The sequence below is a fragment of the Saccopteryx leptura genome, chromosome X (genome assembly GCF_036850995.1).
Source record: "Saccopteryx leptura isolate mSacLep1 chromosome X, mSacLep1_pri_phased_curated, whole genome shotgun sequence".
Lineage (NCBI taxonomy): Eukaryota > Metazoa > Chordata > Mammalia > Chiroptera > Emballonuridae > Saccopteryx > Saccopteryx leptura.
In genome coordinates, this window is record NC_089516.1 from 99,085,766 (window position 1) to 99,098,698 (window position 12,933).

The 12,933-nt window shown below is 36.1% G+C and overlaps 1 protein-coding gene across 1 annotated transcript in view; it reads left to right on the forward strand.

The window, feature by feature from the left end:
- The window catches only part of COL4A5 (collagen type IV alpha 5 chain), a 244,253-nt gene that overhangs the window by 123,903 nt on the left and 107,417 nt on the right, over window positions 1-12,933 (forward strand). The window contains exons 4-8 of the mRNA XM_066356015.1: window positions 3,711-3,755; window positions 9,036-9,080; window positions 10,303-10,365; window positions 12,051-12,104; window positions 12,459-12,485. Coding sequence (XP_066212112.1) covers window positions 3,711-3,755; window positions 9,036-9,080; window positions 10,303-10,365; window positions 12,051-12,104; window positions 12,459-12,485 — 234 coding nt within the window. The remainder of the gene's footprint in view (window positions 1-3,710; window positions 3,756-9,035; window positions 9,081-10,302; window positions 10,366-12,050; window positions 12,105-12,458; window positions 12,486-12,933) is intronic.

Here is a 12,933-nt window from a genome sequence, read left to right on the forward strand (position 1 = left end):
GAATTAGGATAAGGGAAGTGAAAGAGGAAAGAACTAAGAGTGGAAAACTACTAAGTCAGAGTACAGAAAAAGTGTCCTCAAGGATCCTCCCTCCCCACTTCCCGTGGTTTTTCATGCGGCCTCCAGAAGCCTTTCATTATGGATATGCATAAGAGCATGACTAGGCAGGGGACCGCAGTCCTTGACTCCAACGTCCTCAGTGACTGCTACAACTGTTACGCGTTAGCTGTGCACTGAGTCTGTATGGGATGGACAGCTTCCCCTGTGAGGCCTACCTTAAGGCCTTTGTAATTGCCTATGGTTGGGCCCAAAAATCACACATATGTTTTGAGCCAGGAGTCAAACTTCTCAAATCCATCCCTTGATATTTCAAGACCTAAGTGAAAAACAGGTTACACCATCATGGACCTGAATGGGTTGGACGTTGAGGGGCTATGTCAAAAACTGGGTAATTAGTCTGAGGCCACAGTAGATCATGATCATGACTAAAATCACTCCAAATGGCCCTGTCCGGTTGGCTCAGTGGTAGAGCATCAACTCGGCTTGTGGAAGTCTCAGGTTCAATTCCCAGCCAGGGCACACAGGAGAAGCAACCATCTGCTTCTCCACCCTTCCCCCTTCCCCTCTCTCTATTTCTCTCTTCCCCTCCCGAAGCCAAGGCTCCATTGGAACAAAAGTTGGCCAGAGCACTGAGGATGGCTCCATGGCCTCTGCCTCAGGCGCTAGAATGGCTCTGGTTGCAATGAGCAACACCCCAGAAGGGCAGAGCATAGCCCTCTAGTAGGCTTGCCAGGTTGATCCCAGTTGGGCTCACGCGGGAGTCTGTCTCTGCCTCCCTGCTTCTCTCTTCAGAAAGAAAAAAATCATTCCATATATACCTGGGGAATTGAGTGTAACCATGAGCCCCAGCCATTGCCAAGCTGACAGGGCTGGTGTTTCCTCATTGGTCTTTTTTTCTTCTTCAGAATTATTCTCAGTGCTCTTGCTTGTATGTTTTTCTAAACAAAGTTTAGAATCACCTTATCTAGTTAAAAATATCTTATGTTATTTTTATTTTTGTTGTATCAAGTTTGTAACTAAACTGGTTGACATTTTTATATTCAATCTAGTTGTCTAAGAACATGTTGCCTTTCGATTTGTTCAAGTCTTCATTATGGACTTCAGAAGTGTTTTAAAATGTTCTTTCTATGAATCATGTACATTTCTTGTTAAGTTCATTCCTAACTATTTTATCTTGTTTTTGCTATTGCAAATTACTTATTTTCTTCCATTACATTTTTCAAATAGTAGTTGTTTGTATATAAGAAAGCTATTGATGTATTCATATTAACTTTAAAAATAGTTATCTTACAGAATTATCTCATTGACTATTATATATTTTCATTTAATTTTCTTGCTTTTTTCCCCAAGCATAAAATCATATTATTTGCAAATAGCTATGGTTTTGCTTCATCCTTTCCAATTTTTATACCTGTGATTTCTTTCTTATATAACCATGTTGGTTAACACAACCAGTGGAACATGAAGATATCCTTGTCTTATTTCTGTCTTTATGGAAAGACACAAAAAGGTTCATTGTGCAAATGGTCTTCTAGTTGTTTTAAAATAGAATTAAATTTTCTTTACTCTCCTTAGAGATGCATCTATTGTGGAAGAGTAGAATATTAAACTTTTTCATAAAAAAGATTTGGTAGGCAGATTGTACCCACCCCCTAAAGATGTCTACAAAGTAATTCCCAGAACCTGTGAATAGTTAGGTTACATAGACAAGTGAAATTAAGATTGTAGATGGAATTAAAGTTGCTCATCAGCTGTTCTTAAAGAAGGGAGATTATTCTGGATTGTCTGGGTGTCCCCAGCATAATCACAAGGGTCCTTTACATTTTAAAGAGAGAGACAAAAGGGTAAGTGTCAGAGTGACTCAAGTTAGACTCATTCAGATATTACTGGCTTTGAAGATTTAAGAGAGCCTAGAGATGAGGAATGCTGAGGGCTCTAGAAACTGGGAGAAGACAGGAAATAAGATTCTTCCCATAAAACCTTCCAAAAGTAACACAGCTTTGCCAGTGAAACAACTGTCATACTTCTGACTTCCTGAAATGTAAAGTTGTATTGTTTTAAGCTGCATTATTGTAAAAATATGTAGCAGCAAAATAGGAAACTAATATACCAGATGACCTTCTCTCAAAATGAAACTTTTTGCGTGAGCCCAACATAAAACAGATAAAAAACAGAGTTGTGCTGATTGAATGAGAGCTATGGCATAATCATGGGGGAGCCTCCAGTGGAACCTCTAGGGCTATGAGATGAGTAGTGTGGAAACCATTTTTGTAAAGTAAAATTTTATTAAGCAGTGACCTACTAACTATTCCACTGAAATTCCTGCCTTTGGAGCAGAATAAGCCTTTCTTTATTTAATTTTTAAAGAAATTAATTAATAAAAACTTAGACAAGATTTTATGTTTTAAACAATGCACTTCTAACTAGAAATGGGTAAATTAAATTAACACATGTGGGCAGCGTCTTCTGCACGGAGTCTATAGCAGAAGCTCGAAGGGAAAGTCTATGGTTCTTTCTTTCTTCTTCTTAAGATCTGCCAATTGAAAGTGCTTATAAAACAAAGCAGAGGTTTAAAATAGAAAACTGGAGAACAGCACATTTTTGGGTTCAGAGATGCTGCTGCTTATTACCAGCATGGCAGACAGATTAACATAATATAAAAATTACCTAGATTTTTAGCACTTATTTTGTTTAGGCAGAAATGATTTGAGGAATATCTACACCACTATTTCTTTTATTTATTTATTTATTTATTTATTTTATTTTTCTGAAGCTGGAAATGGGGAGAGACAGTCAGACAGACTCCCACATGCGCCTGACTGGGATCCACCCGGCACGCCCATCAGGGGCGATGCTCTGCTCACCAGGGGCGATGCTCTGCCCCTCCGGGGCGTCGCTCTGTTGCGACCAGAGCCACTCTAGTGCCTGGGGCAGAGGCCAAGGAGCCATCCCCAGCGCCCTGGCCATCTTTGCTCCAATGGAGCCTCGGCTGCGGGAGCGGAAGAGAGAGAGACAGAGAGGAAGGAGAGGGGGAGGGGTGGAGAAGCAGATGGGCGCTTCTCCTGTGTGCCCTGGCCGGGAATCGAATCCGGGACTTCTGCACGCCAGGCCAACGCTCTACCACTGAGCCAACTGGCCAGGGCCAACACCACTATTTCATTTTTGTTTTTTATAATTCGCTTTACAAGTATAAAGTTTTTTTTCTACATGTTACAGTTTCCTCATCAGTAAATAAGGCCTTTCTCATTTTTTTTTATCATATACCGTATTTTTCACTCCATAAGATGCACTTCCTCCCCCCCCCCAAAGTGGAGGGGAAAATGCTTGTGCGTCTTATGGAGTGAAAAATACGGAATTTTATAAAATATTTTAACACACCATTTCATTCAGAATATTTTTTTTCTTATTTTCCTCCTTAAAACCCTAGGTGTGTCTTATGGTCAGGTGCGTCTTATGGAGCGAAAACTACGGTAATAGCTTACCTCAGTGCTGTGAGTTTCAGTACTAAATTCTCCTTCCTTGTAGTTATAAATTTCTTACTAATCTTCACCAAAGTTCACAAAAATTTAATTCTCTCATTTTATAATCTAAAATGTGTTATTTTAGGGCTATTCTGAAGGAAAGAGAACTAAATATTCTGTATTTTTCAGGGTGACGATGGAATTCCAGGGCCGCCAGGACCAAAAGGGATCAGAGTAAGTGATACTTGCTTGTATATCAAATGCATTATTGGTCAAAACAGAAAAAAGCAAATGAAGTGTTATGAGATGACAGGAGAGGACTCATTGAAATACAACAAAATTCAGTCTTTAAAAAGTTTAATATAAGACTTTATATATTTCTACAATTAGTATTTTGATAATTATTTTTACATATCCATTTATCTATATAAACTAATGTAGGAAGATTTTAAAATATCTTATGGTTAAAAATTCACAAAGTGACAAATTTTAACATATTGAAAATTGATTAAAAATATATATCATGCAAGTGTTTAAATCAGAACTTCCCTATTGTCACCATCTCAGTCCTTTGGGTTCAGAGGGCTGGTCCCTCAGGCTGTATACCCTCCCAGTGCACCATGTACACATATTATAATTTTCTCTGTGCACCTTGAAGAGACTAAGACTGGGAAGCAATGGTTTAAACCACTGTGTTAAAGAGTAATTACTTTTGGAAGACTACAACATCTCCTCAATTCTAAGATGTATGATGTTTCAAGTTTTAAATTCTGGAGATCACTATGTCTCTCAACTTTGAAGTGCACATTGAGTGTACTCTTTTTGACAAGATTTTTAGTAAAATAAGTATCTTTCAATGTGTTCTGGACTTGGAAGGAAACAAGTTTAAAAGTAGTATTGGGTTTTGGAAAATCATAAATAACTTTTTAGAGCCTCGGTGTCTTTATTTGTTAAACTGGTGACTCAAACAATGCTATCTCCAAACATCCCTTTTCACTTTGAAATTCTATGTTCATAGACTGATGAGGGCCCTCGATTTGAATATAAAATACAAGATTGATGATACAATATGTTTTTGTGTGTGACAAAGGTTATTAAATATTCTGATCCTTTGTAATTTGAAAATTTAGTGGATGTACAAATTTCACATAAACATTAAAATATTCTGTTTACTGTCTACTTTTTAACAAGTAGTTTGCCTTATGTGCTAACTATGACTAGTGTGGGTATAAACTGGAAAAGCAAGGAAGAAACTCAAAACCCTTAGTTTATTTTACTTGACATATTCATTTTTTTCTGTAAAAAAATGGATATAAATATCATATTAAAGCTCTTCATAATAATCATAACACATCTCATAATAGCTCTGGCTACTGTTAACTATGTCCTGAGAATTGCTGAGACTAATAAGAACTGTCTCTTCTATTAATTCCCATTTCCAAATATCTGGGAGTGCCTGAATAGTTCATGTCCCTCAGCTAGAACTTCAGAAGTGCTTATGAATAGGTGGCCAGATAAGTCCTATGTCCTCGAGTCCCAGCTTAGAAGCAACTGTTGACATGCTGATTTTGTAAGACTTTTTTTTTAAGTGAGAGCAGGGGAGGCAGAGAGACAGAATCCCACATGTGCCTCGACCAGGATCCACCCGACAAGTCCCCTACCGGGTGTTTCTCCATTGCTATCCAACTGAGCTATTTTTAGCACCTGAGGCAGAGTACACCTAACCATCCTCAGCACCCAGAGTCATCTCGTTTGAATCATGGCTGTGGGAGAGGGAGACAGAGAGAGATGAAGAAAGAGAGAGAGAAGGGGAGGGGTTGAGAGGCAGATGGTCACTTCTCCTGTGTACCCTGACCCAGAATTGAACCCGGGACTTTACTACATTGGGCTGACGCTCTACCACTGACCCAACCGGCCAGGGCTTGTAAGACTTTCTAGCCCTGGCCGGTTGGCTCAGCGGTAGAGCGTCGGCCTAGCGTGTGGAGGACCCGGGTTCGATTCCCGGCCAGGGCACACAGGAGAAGCGCCCATTTGCTTCTCCACCCCTCCGCCGCGCTTTCCTCTCTGTCTCTCTCTCCCCCTCCTGCAGCCAAGGCTCCACTGGAGCAAAGATGGCACGGGCTCTGGGGATGGCTCTGTGGCCTCTGCCTCAGGCGCTAGAGTGGCTCTGGTCGCAACATGGCGACGTCCAGGATGGGCAGAGCATCGCCCCCTGGTGGGCAGAGCGTCGCCCCATGGTGGGCGTGCCGGGTGGATCCCGGTCGGGCGCATGCGGGAGTCTGTCTGACTGTCTCTCCCTGTTTCCAGCTTCAGAAAAATGAAAAAAAAAAAAAAAAAAAAAAAAAAAAAAGACTTTCTATTATGTAAATATTAAGCATACACAAATGTGCAAAGACTATAGTACAGTAAACCTCCATATACCTACCAGTCAGCTTAGAAAGTTATCAATATTTTGACTATGTTTTATCTATACCCTACTACTATTTTTAGGTTATTTTAAAGTAAAATATATCTCTCATATCATTCATTCCACCAATGAATACTTCAGTATGTATCTCTAACTGATAACCACAGAACATTATACCCTTCTGACCATTCAAAAGCTTAGCAATGATTTTTCAGTATATTTTAAAACTCAGTCTATATTCAGATTTTCTCAATTGTCTCAAAGTTGTCTTTTTACCATTGATTTGTTCAAACCAGGATGGAAGCAAGTTACACATATTGCAATTGGTTGCTATGTTTCTTAAGCTTCTTTTATTATGCCATTGGTGAAACTGGGTCATTTGTATTGTACTATGCTCTACATTCCGAAATTGGCTGATTGTTTACTCATGATGTCATTTAAATTGTTCCTCTGTTGCCCCATATTTCCTGCAAATTGAAGGTTGTTTTGAAAGAGGCACTATAGAACTTTCTGGGGATACAGAAAGAGCAGTACACTTAAGATTTGTGCATTTTACTGTATGTAAATTATACTGCAAAAATTAAAGAAAAGACAATGAAAATAAAAAATATACCAATAAAAAAAAATCCTGATGTGTTTGTAACCATCAAGTGGATGGTTCAAAATATTTCTCATAAGGATATACGTATTGATCACTTCAATAAACTTTGTGGTTCCTGAAAAAGAAAATAACACTTTATAGGTAGTGCCGTGTACTTACTAATGAATTCTATCCTATGGCCCAAATATCTTTCTGTCCTCCTTTTTGACACTAGGTTTGATTAGCTCTCTCAGGATTATGAGTCTGACTCTGACAACAAAAATTTCCTCATCAACTTTCACTTAATGGTTTAGCATCCATTGATGATTATTCCTAAATCCACTTTATTTTCTGTTCGGAGTTGCAAAATTATGACCTTAAAAATTCTGTTAATCTTTCTTTTATTAGTTAGAATTCTAATTTATCAGCTGGAATTCTAACAGTAATGAGTTGGTGTACCAACAACTTCTAGTGATGATCAAAGAAAAATATTTTTAAATTTGTTATCCTTATAAACACATGGAATTTACTAGTTTCGGTCAATTGTGCTTATTCTTCTTTTTGAAATCCAAATTATCCCATGTTTGATCTGAGGATGTCCCTCCAAGTTGGCGCTGTCCTGTGTCCAAGTGAACTTTGATAATTTCCTTGCTTTCTGATATGAGACCCTCAGGCTTATTCTGAGTGTTTCCTCTCTGCATCTGTACTTGTCCATGTCTCTGCTTCCAGGTTCTTTTTAGTGGAAAATGTGATTTAGATACCACAGTCTGAATGGTAGGGGCTTTCATTGCTACTGAATTTGTCATTGTTTTGATGTCTTTTCAGTGTACAGAGTTAGGAAATATGTATTTGTAAAAGAAAAATATCCTGTGTTCATATTATTACTTCCAACTAAAATTTAAGATAAAAAGTTTTTTGTATATATATTCTCTCTCCTTGCCGCTTCTCTCGCCCTAAGGTGAAAATTTTTATTCTAGATGACATTAATATAATTTATTATTTACTTTATCCTCTAATATACCTGAGTTTCAAAATAACAATTTACAAATTGACAAAATAATAATTTTAATAGTAATAATAGATTCCTTAAATGCCACTAATTATTTCTTTGTTGTTCTCTTTTCCCTTTTGAATCAACTAATTTAACAATGAAATTATAGTTAAAATATCATGGTTTAAAGGCACTTGAAGTAATTCTTTTATCTATTGATATATCAAGTTCATTGGTTCCAGTTTGTTTTTAATTTTTAATGATGTCCTCTTTTTAATTTTTATTTTTAATTCTATAAAACATTTACATTATCCTATAAGATTAAAAGTATAGTCAGAGATGTTTCTCATCCATCCTTTGCCACCCTCCATTCTGTTTCCTCCTTCCCCTTAGAAATAATCATTTTTATTATTTTTTTTATCTTTCATTGTTTATCATTACCTTTCTTATAAAATGGTAACATATTATATACATATGTCTGCTCAAAAAATTAAGGAATCAGGGAACGTGCAGATACTCCAGTACTTTCAGCCTTTTGTTTAGTGCATTTTCACCAATGAAATAAAAATTGGTTTAGCATCTCATGTGCATAATCAAACAACTTTCTTTAACATGTCATTTGCTTTTCTGATGTTCTTGCTTAATAAAAAAATCAAATGCTTTTTTTTATTACTTCATATTAATTTAAAAATATTCCCTGATTTTTGTAAGCAGTATTCTTACACTTTGTTTATTTTATTAACATTATATCCTGGAAACCACTATCTATTTCAATATATATAAATCTTCCTTATTCTTTTTAACAACTGCATGATTTTACAATATGTAGATTTACCATAATTTATTTAGGCATATATATCACTATGGTTAAAAATGTTTAGCTATACCTATGGTTATATGGTCATTTCTAAACTTTAGCTATTATAATGCTGCAATGAATAACCTTGATTTTCATAGTTTGTTTCATAATTTCTAGTATGGCTGCTGGATACTTAGAAATGAGTTGCTTCATAGGATAAATGCATGTGTATTTTTGCCTAGATACTTCCAAATTTCTCTCCATGACATTTGAATCCCATTAGCAGTGTATGAGAGAAACTTTTTCCCATACCCTCACTTACAGAGAATATTATCAAGTATGTATTTTTGCTAATATAAGGAATTAAAGAATTTTTGGAGTGATCACATTGATGTTCTCTAGAGCAGGAATACTATACTTATACACCCCCTGCTGAATCCAATATTCATCATAAATATGGGAGAACCACTTTATCTTTTAGAAAAGATATTTCATTCACTAATTTGCCTGCTCTGAGTAAGTACAATGAAGATAATGCTCCCTCAAATAGGAATTTCTTCTATAGCTTTCTATAGAGACTTTTAACATGTATAGTAGTTTTTTCTATGATTAAAAGAACAGTGAGTGGTAATAATCACTGAAACACATTTCTACATGTAATTGCATTTCTAGATGTAATTTTCTTCATTGCTTAGGTAGGTTATTATTTGATTCAAGGAATTTATTTCTTTTTATAGGGTCCTCCTGGACTTCCTGGATTTCCGGGGACACCAGGTCTTCCAGTAAGTATGATTTGTCTTATTTTTAAATACCATAAAAATAATATAAGATTTTCTTTTTTAAATTTTTTGCATCTTGTTCAAGTAAGAGGAGGGGAGATAGAGAGAGAGACTCCTGCATGCACCCCCACCGGGATCCACTGGCAAACACCCGCCCCCCCCATCTTGGGCTGATGCTCAAATCAACCAAGCTATATTTAGTGCCTAATGTGGAGACTCCATGGAGCCATCCTCAGCATTTGGGCCAATGTGCTCGAATCAATCAAGCCATGGCTTCAGGAGGGGGAGAGAGAGAGAGAAAGAGACAGAAGGTAAAAATGGGGAGGAGAAGCAGATGGTCACTTCTCCTGTGTGCTCTGACTGGGAGTTGTACCCAGGACATCCACATACTAGGCCGATGCTCTACCACTGAGCCAACCAGTCAGGGACTAAGTTGTTGTTTTTTTTGTGTGTGTGTGTGTCTGAGTAGTATTCCATTGTGTAGATTCCACAGCTTTTTTTAACTGATGAATACTTGGGCTGCTTCCAAATCTGGGCTATTGTAAATAGCACTGCAGTGAACATAATAAGGGTGCTTATATTCTTTCAAATCAGTCTTTTGTGTTTCTTCTGATGTAGTCCCAGAAGTGGATTCACTGGATCATAAGTCAGTTCCATTTTTAAACTTTCTAAACTCCATACTATTTTCTACAGAGGTTGAATCAATCTGCATTCCCACCAACAGTGCATGAGGGTTCTCTTTTCTCCACATCCTCACCGACTAAGTCAGAGGAAGATAAATATCATATGATTTCACTTGTGTGTGAAATCTAATGAACAAAATAAACAATCAAAATAAAAATAGACTCAGAGATACAGAGAACAGGCTGACAACTGTCACAAGGGAGGGGGTTTGGCAGGCTGGGTGAAATAACTGAATGAATTAAGGGAAAAAAATCTCTCTCAAAGACAACAGTATTGTTATTACCAGGGGGACAGAGGAAAAGTACAATGTGCACAGGTAGACAAAGGTAAAGGGGGGATAAATGGTGATGGAAGGAGCCTGGATTTTGGTTGGTAAACATACAATACAATATACAGATGATGTATTATAGAATTGTATACTTGAAATTTATATAATTTTATTAACCAATGTAACCTTAATAAATCCAATAGAATATTTTTAAAAAGTAATTTAAGAAATATTATAGATTTCATATGTGTGTGTGTGTTACCCTTTTCAAAGGGAATGCCAGGCCATGATGGTGCCCCAGGACCTCAAGGTATCCCTGGATGCAATGGAACCAAGGTGAGATCTCAACTTAAGTTTAGGCATTATGTTTGAAAATAGATTAAAGGTCTAAATTAATTAATATAAAGAATGAAGAAGAGATTTAGTATCATCATATTTAGGATAAACATAGGAGTATGTCTTGAGTTAGCATTTTCAATATTTTGAAACATTAGTAATGTTTCATGTATGAGTAGCTGAGATACTGCTTTAGGTTGAAGATTATTTACCAAATTTTTCTTCGAATTTAATGTAAAGTTGGATGAGTTAGAAAGCAATAAGCAATTAGGGTAAGAAAGTTTAAAATAGTATATCAATTGTTAAAAGAAATACTTGTGAATATCATTCATTAGTTTTGCTTTTTAAAAGTCTAGGTACAATTTAAGTTCTCAAATATTTCATTTTTTATTTTTTTGCCTTGCTTAATACTTTCTTAAGAAAAAAATCTAAAAATCTATATATAATACAACAGTTTTTACTATAAATTATTAGTATGAAACACGAAACTTTTCTCTGTCAATAAAAACTATGAATTTTAGTTCAAAAAGAAGAAAACATTACATATGACAAACATTTTTTCATGACCCGCTTGTCTTGTATTTAGTCATGCCTTCAGCAATAAACAGACCATTGGGCAAAGTTTTAAATTTGAAGACAAAATATTAGTTACAATGAGTATAGTATGCTAGATGAATAAAGGGATATTTTTCTTCATTTTAGAAAAGCAACACCTTAGCAGACTTCATAATTAATTTATGTTTGAGGCCCCCAATTGTATGAGCAAAAAATTATTTAATTGGATTTATTATGTATACTTTTAGAGAAAATTATTTATTATATTTCTTACTATGTAACTAATAGGATGGACCTCAGACATGGAAGGCAAATATGGGTTCATTTGTTTTCTGTCTTCTAAGCTGGATGTCCAGGCCACTGTCTTTCTCTCTGGGCCTACCTTTTTGTGTGTAAAAGTAATGGAGAGAGGGGGAATTGCACAATAACTAGACTTAGAGATGTAATCATTTCCTCTTTTAAGCCTCTGATAAGGATGCTTCTAAGGTTACGGTGACATGCAGATATTTGAAAGGAGGTTGCATTAGGGTTCTTCCAGAGCAATTTTAGCTTTTGTTTTCTAAACCAAGTGTTCATATTAATACTTTACAGTAATGAGTGAGAAAAAATGTGTTCCTTGGAAATATAATTACCTGAAATTGCTATAACTATTGCTATTATTGTCCTCTTGGCCATACTAATGACATTCTTTCTTACCATCTTTTTCTCTTAACAAAAATAATTTAAAGTAGTTCACAGTAAAAGAAAATTTTAATAAGGCAGTTAAAATAAGAAACTATATAATACATGGGCAGGAAATTGAGGGAAATCAGTAATTATTAAAGGTGATTATGGCCAGGAATCTGTGGGTGGTTGTCTCAAAATGGATTTGTCAGAAGAAATTGGCTGATGTAAAATGTTTTTTCCTCTATTTCTGCTACAGATTGATGAATAGGGATAAACGCATCTTAAAAGTTTGACATGATACAGATATTTGATACTGAAGTAATTGGAAAGTGAAGGCTAATGAATTTTTGGCAATCTGGCATGTTTCAAAATGGCTTTTACAGAAGCCTTCAATAAATTGTTTCTTGGTATAGTTATGCTTTGTTTCTTGTTCCTCCATGATATTTCTTTTTAACTCCTTCTAGGGAGAACGTGGAATTCCAGGCAGTCCCGGTTTTCCTGGTTTACAGGGTCCTCCAGTAAGTCATACAATTTGGGATTATAATGAACACAGGAATTGACAGAAATAGAAATGTAGAAAGTGAGCTCGATGTATTCATGTGAAACAAAATAGAAAATTTTAAAGTGGTAAACTAGAAAAGTTTTTGTTTTTTTAAAAGAAGTTTGTAGTATAGGTCTGTATTGGGTAAAAACAAGGATTTGATGTTACTTAATATATAAATGTCATTTCTAAGGCCTTAAGACGTGTACATTGTACGCAGAATGACCCTACCATGATCTATTCAATTTTCACTCCTTTTGGAAAAGATTGCATTCTTTTGCTTGCTCTACTCTCTATATATATAAATACATTTTTTTCTTTTTAATAATAGGGACCCCCTGGGATTCCAGGTTTGAAGGTAAACATCTTATTCTGGTAAGGTGCACATTCTGAAGAAAATATTTGGAAAGCCTACAACTTCAATTAGATAATGCCTCTGACTTCTCTCTCAAGTCGGATGCGTCTAGAGGCTGTGCAATTTGACACTAACAAGCTTTCCACAAGTAATCCCTTTTGTTTCTGTGGCTTTCAGTACCTCCTACGTAGTGATTCACTTGATAAACGTGTAATACAGACTCAAATTTCTTTTCTGATACCTTCAGTCCTCATTATATTTTGATACAGTTGACCACCTGCTCCCTCTAGAAACACTTTTCCCCTGCATTCTGTGACACTTATCTTTTCCTGATTCTTCTTCTGCATCTCTGGTTACTCTGTAGTTTTGGATGCAGCTTATACTACATATGTATATTATTTCCAGCAGGTATTAGGGCACAGGCTGCCTCTTCCCCTCTATGCCTAGCAGT